This window comes from Cuculus canorus, chromosome 1 (genome assembly GCF_017976375.1).
Source record: "Cuculus canorus isolate bCucCan1 chromosome 1, bCucCan1.pri, whole genome shotgun sequence".
NCBI classification, from domain to species: Eukaryota; Metazoa; Chordata; class Aves; order Cuculiformes; family Cuculidae; genus Cuculus; species Cuculus canorus.
This window is the reverse complement of record NC_071401.1, coordinates 12,329,933-12,335,932: the sequence shown is the minus strand read 5'-3', so window position 1 is coordinate 12,335,932 and position 6,000 is coordinate 12,329,933. Positions and strand designations below refer to the sequence as shown.

At 43.9% G+C, this 6,000-nt stretch overlaps 1 protein-coding gene across 1 annotated transcript in view; it reads left to right on the top strand.

Annotated features, from left to right (window-relative positions):
• The first annotated feature begins 296 nt into the window (after positions 1 to 296).
• The window catches only part of MTNR1B (melatonin receptor 1B), a 28,095-nt gene continuing 22,391 nt past the window's right edge, over positions 297 to 6,000 (top strand). Inside the window, exon 1 of the mRNA XM_009566499.2 lies at positions 297 to 510. Coding sequence (XP_009564794.2) covers positions 300 to 510 — 211 coding nt within the window. The 5' untranslated portion in view covers positions 297 to 299. The remainder of the gene's footprint in view (positions 511 to 6,000) is intronic.

The following is a 6,000-nucleotide window of genomic DNA, read 5'->3' as shown; positions in this document are numbered from 1 at the left end:
CTCTGCCCGTGGAGAAGGGCAGGGGGTTCCCTGGCCTCGCAGTGCCGGTAACGCGCTGGACCGAGATTCGAGGGGACAAACCCCAAAGGTTTCCCCCTCGCGGGAGGCGGAGACGGAGCTGCTCCGAGAAGAGGCGCTGAGGACGGGGGTTTCCCCGCCGGGCTGGAGGCGGGGCGTGGTCTATGCGATGCCCCCGCCCGCGGGCTTTCCCCCGGCCCCGCCTCGGCTGCTCGGCGGGGGAGAGGGAGGTTAAAAGCCCCAGCGCCCTCCCTGACGAGCAGAGAGCCGGGCGCGCAGCGATGCTGGAAAACGGCTCCCTGCGGAACTGCTGCGACCCGGGCGGGCGGGGCCGCTTCGGCTCTGCGGAGCGGGAGGCGGCGGCGGCCGCGCGGCCCGCCTGGGTGGTGACGGCGCTGTCCAGCGTGCTGATCTTTACCACCGTGGTGGATATCCTGGGCAACCTGCTGGTCATCATCTCCGTCTTCAAGAACCGCAAGCTCAGGAACTCAGGTAAGAGGGATCGAGAACCTGCGCCCACAGGTGGGAACGAGCAGTCCAGAGCCACATGGACAACCCTAGTCCTCGCTTCTGGCTGCCCTGGCGGGGACCGGAGAATCCCCGTCTGCCTGTGCTCGCCTTACCACGCTGCGCTCCCCTCGCCTGCCCTAACCCTTAAGGGGGGAACGCAGGTCATTAAGTGGCTCTTAATGAGGCGCTATGTAGTCTCTACGGGGCTCCCAAGGAGGGGAATCGGTGCCACCGAGACCAAAAGCCTGCCCGGAATGATCGGAGGAAGGAAGAAGAAACTTTAAAACTTGCTCTGAAGTCGAGGTGCGGGGAAGCGGCTCAGTCTATGCTCCGGAGTCTTCATCGGAATTTGCAATAGTCTTTCACGAAATCGTCTTTTTTTCTTTTTTCTTTTTTTTTTTTTTTCGCTTGTCTCCTCAACCAGAAGGCAGCAAATAAAGTGGGGTGTTTTCCTTGAATCGTGTCTATAGTTTTTCTTAGTGTGCACTAAAATGTGGTTCTGCATGATTTATCTGCTCAACTTTATAATTTGCTTTCCCTTCTACTCTTTGCTGGGTTAGTTACACGTCTCAATCTTCAAAACTCTGCAGTTAGCACTCACCTCTTGCATTTGCCTCCCAGCCAACTTGTTACCCGGTTCACGTGTGTCCCACTGCTTGGGGACACTCTTCCCTGCAGCCGGCTGCAGGATGCTGGTTGGTACCATCAGGTACCAACACAGAGTTTAGCTACTGTTCGCATACCTGCACTTGGCTGGCTATTGCATATTGGTGCAGTGGAAGATGCTGATCCCAAAACAGCAGTGTACCTACAACAATTCTCATAGCACTAAACAGTTGCCAAAACTGCTCACTTCTGCGGGTGATGCATGTGATTGTTTCATGATGCGCACACAGGTCAGGGTAACAAAACTTTGCTGAGAGTTGAGGGAGGAGAGGTGCACAACATCCCCGACATTCTCAGGGTTCTGGTCCAGCTTCTGCAAGCAGGCAGTGATTCTCCCTTGTTCTATATTTAATGATGCTTAGGAACAAAAGCAATTTATAAAGGGCTGAGACTTCCTAATCATGACACGTCCTGCTGCACGAGAGGGATGACAGCGGGTCCCATTTACTGAGAGATCCCGAACTTCAAGACGTCTGAAAGTGTGGTTTGGGGACGCAAGGGAAGAAACGGAGATAGACCCGCTCGGTTCTTCAGCTTGGATTTAGTCTGGTTTCAAGGAGCCGACCCGTGCTGACAGCAGCAGAGCCGGGAGAGGTCGGTAAAGCCTTACTCGGTGCCGGGAGAAGGGCATCGAGCCGGGAGCCGCAGCCACCCGTTCCCCGAGCGAAGCCGCAGCGGGGCAGGGAGCGCCCCCCCGCTTCCCGGGGAGTCACCGGAGAAGGAGTATTCCCGTAGGGAACCCCGCCTGGGATCCGCAGGGGGGCGGGCATCCCGGGAATAGGTTCTCGGTGGAGAGTGCACTCTGCCCCGAGCCATCAAATCCGAGGGCGGAGCGAGAGAAGGGCTTTCTTTTAAACCTTATTTCGAACGGTAGCAAAGAGGAGGGTTTGGACTGGAAGAGGATGCCTGGAAGAGTAAGTTCCTGATCAATAAGATAGTGATGAAAGTACTCCGTGGTGTCCCAAGACTGTTGAAATAAGATATCTAATTTAAATTAATTACCTAATTTAAATACCTCCTAATTGATCTCCTTCTAGGTTCATCCTTAATGTGATGTCACTGACCCTGTTCAAGGATCTCTTCTTCTTTGATAAGTACCATGAAGAACAGCAGGGACTTCCTTCTGCATAATCCCCATAAAGTTAAATAGCTTTAATTAACAGTCTTAGTTTTCCATTAGGGGCTCTTGAGGATGAAGCTGAAAGAGGGTAGTTTGGTCAATGTCCACAGAGGTCTGAAAATTTCGCATGGAAGAAGGACTGGAGGAATTTCTTGAGGAATTTCTCGAGGAATTTCTCATGGAAGAGGAGTGCGAACTGATATGGGTGGGGTGATGGGATGGGGAGAGCTAAGGCTGTGCTTGGGAGCCCTTAGCCTCTGACAAGGAGAGAAGATGGACAAGCAGGTGAACTTACAGATTTTCCTTTCTGAGCAAACCAGAAGAAACATGTTCATACTTGCAAGGGAAGCAGAGGTGATAGAATGAAATGATGAGGAAAAATGACATGGGAAGGGTTAGACTTGTGGTGATCAGTGCTGGAGAGAGACGAGGTGAAGCTCTTGTAATTGTTGTGACAAGAGACAGGATGTCCTGGTGACTGAAATAAAAAAGGAAGGGCTGTAGCACCATGAACACTCATTTCTCTTTGAAGAAGCTAATGAGAGATTTTCTTGGATAGAGATGAGAGTTTGGGACTTATGAGGAATAAATTAAGCAGCTCTGCCTACTTCTCTAGTACAAATAGTAATCTTCCCTTCAGAAAGCAAAATAGGGCTTTCGTGTACTTCCAGGATTTATTAACACTGTTTTGTCCCAGGCTTTACAGAGAAATCTGGTAATTGCAAACAATGTAATTATGCATCACTTTCCTTAAAATTAAAGCGTGATCAAAAGCAAATCCATTTTAATGCTGTTATATAATATGAGGCATAAGAATAGAGTGAAATAAAACAACCCATTAGCCTTTGCCCTGGTAAGTATTATGCGCAGCAGGAGAGAAGTGGAGAATGGGTAGGACTGGTGCTTTTAGAGATTGCTCATTCACTCCTTAAACAGTGGGATTTTTGCCAGCCTTATAACAGGAGGATTGTTTCATAGCATACAGAAGTCTCTTTCTCATGTTTAAATTTGGTTTTGGAGGGAGAAAGTTGTGAAGGCTTTTCCAAGTAATGCATAGCATAATTGGTATGAATAAACACACTTGTCTTCTAGTCTTTCTGTGAGAGACTAAGCAACTTCTGATCTATAAAAGTGTTTCAATTTACAGAAATTAATGCTTTTATCATTTCTAATTTGGAAGGAAGGTAACTTCATCCTACACGCTATAAAATTAAATAAAACTTTGTATAATGAAATAATAAAATAAATTATCTTGTCTTTCTCTTTGAAATGTCAGAAGTATTCTGAATTTTCAAAAGTGACTATTGATTTTGGGTGTATTCATTTAAGCATGCCCAGCTGACAGCAGCTTTTAAAGTGCTAAGCTTTTGAAGTGTTAAAGTTTACGTATGTTCAACAACCACTGCTGGATGGTCAAGTGTCCTGAAGGTGCATCAAACCAATCAAAGCCTCTAAATGTCTTTAAGATTTTCAGGATATATTTGTATAGCCATAGCTGTCACCATAACATTGTGAGCTGGGGTAAGAACCTGGTAGGAAGCACTTCAGAAGATGGGAACTGGCAAGGCATCTCCCACAGGAGAGAGATAAAGTAAACCATTTGTATTTCATTGGCTTTAAAGACTGCATCAAATCAGCAAGGGGTGAGAATTAGGCACATTAACTCAATACTGTTTCAAAGAGCAGTGAGGACCTGGGAAGCTTTTACTTTTGGTAGAAGGCCTAATATTAACCTTGGTGCTCTACCAAAGAATACATTAGCAGAAAATTATAAATTTAGAACTTTGCGTCAACCCTCTTCACTCTTCCACTACTTTATTTTCCACATATAACAACTAACACAGTACAATGAGAGCTTGATATTAATTTGAATGACAAGGTGCTCTTGCAACACAAATTAAATCAAAATTCATATTTCTTTTACATGTAAGAACACGGATGTATTTGCATATTTAGTTCTATGTAATGTCTGTGAGGATGTAAAGATAGGTAATACTTCTCATATGATCTTCTGTACAGGATAAAATATTCCTGCTCATAGAATTGTAAATTTGGTACTTGTTTGCCTACTAAATAAACATGGTGGGCAATACAACAAAGTCTTGCATTCTTTTTCTTTGCTGTTTCCCTTTTGTAGCCTTCAATGCACCTCTTTGTAATATAAATGAGGGTGTATTTTCTCCTCTGTTACATACTTTTTTCAGTCATTCTTTATCTCTTTGACCACAACAGTTCTCTTTCTCTCTTTAATTCCTCCCCTATTACCATTCCTGGGAAGAGGACAGTTGTCTGTTGGGGTGGAGTTCATTTCTTAGAAGACTACAGTGGAGATACCAAGTTTTGAACTTCTTCTTTTGTGCTCCCTTTATAATATTGGAGAAAAATAAGCATTCTGAGGGCATAGTTAATTAACCTCTTTTTGACATCTACCTTAGGATGACATGATTCAGCCCATAGAAATGTGTATTTCTCTCCACTAAAATCAAATTGATTCAAGAGTAACTATCTCAATGCAGTCACCTACTTTTAGGTGAGGGAAAATCAACATATAATGTCAGAAGTCATCTTTTAATTCTTCTAGTAACTTATCAAACTCCATTTTTAAATTTGCATATTTTCCTCCTCCTCACCATCTGTCTTCTGAGAGATCATATTGATCAAGATAAGACTGATATCCACAAAAATACCATTATTGATACAACTGAAATATTCAATATGTTTTCTGGGTCATGAAACTGCTCTGAAAAAATTGTCTTTTAATATCAGCAGTGATACTGATGAAGATATATTTTGATGAGCAGAGCACAACATCCTATGCTTATGGTTTCAGCTTTCGAACCGTGGATCCATGTACTCATTAGCCCTGCGACTGCGTGTGTTTGGCCTTCACATTCTCTCACATTCAGGATCTCTAGCTTTGGAGCTTCCTAATACTAACAAATTTGTGGTAACCGGACTTCAACATTCAGAAAAGTTCACTGAACCCAACACTTAAAATAAAGCTCTTCTATATGTTTGTAATAGTACTATGGTTCAAACGTTATTTTATTTTAACTTTGTGCTTGTTGGTTTCTTACTTATACTGGATATTTTTATTTGTAGAACTGTAATTGTTATCTAACTTGCATGGATTGTTTCTCTACCTAGTGACAATTCCGGTGCTGTACTATTAGAGAATAAACACATATTTACTTCTCAACCTTCCATGGTAATAAAAAACACCAATTCTTTTAGTTTCCTCTGTTAACCAGGCTTTTAATTTCCCTGATTATTTTAGGCCTTTCAGGTCACATATCCCAGCTTAATTAATCTGTCTTGAACTAGCGAAAACCAAACTGTTCACAGTGATGCAGCTGAGGTATCAACAATACTTTAAAGAATATAATAACATTCTATTCTGTCTTGTCCTTCTCTGGATGGGCAAAATGAACCTGATGTATCTTGGAGCCAGATTTTTCTTTCATGTTATAGCATCGTATAGATGACACTTCTTGGTCCAGCCACTTTCTTAATGTTGCTCTTCTTTCTCTTTTGTCCTTTCAGTCCACAGAATCACAGAATGACCTGAGCTGGAAGGGACCCACAAGGATCATTGAGTCCAACTTCTATTCCTGCATAGGACAACCCCAGAATTTACATACAATTGTTATTCCTTTGGTACCTGACCTCATACCTCATACACTACT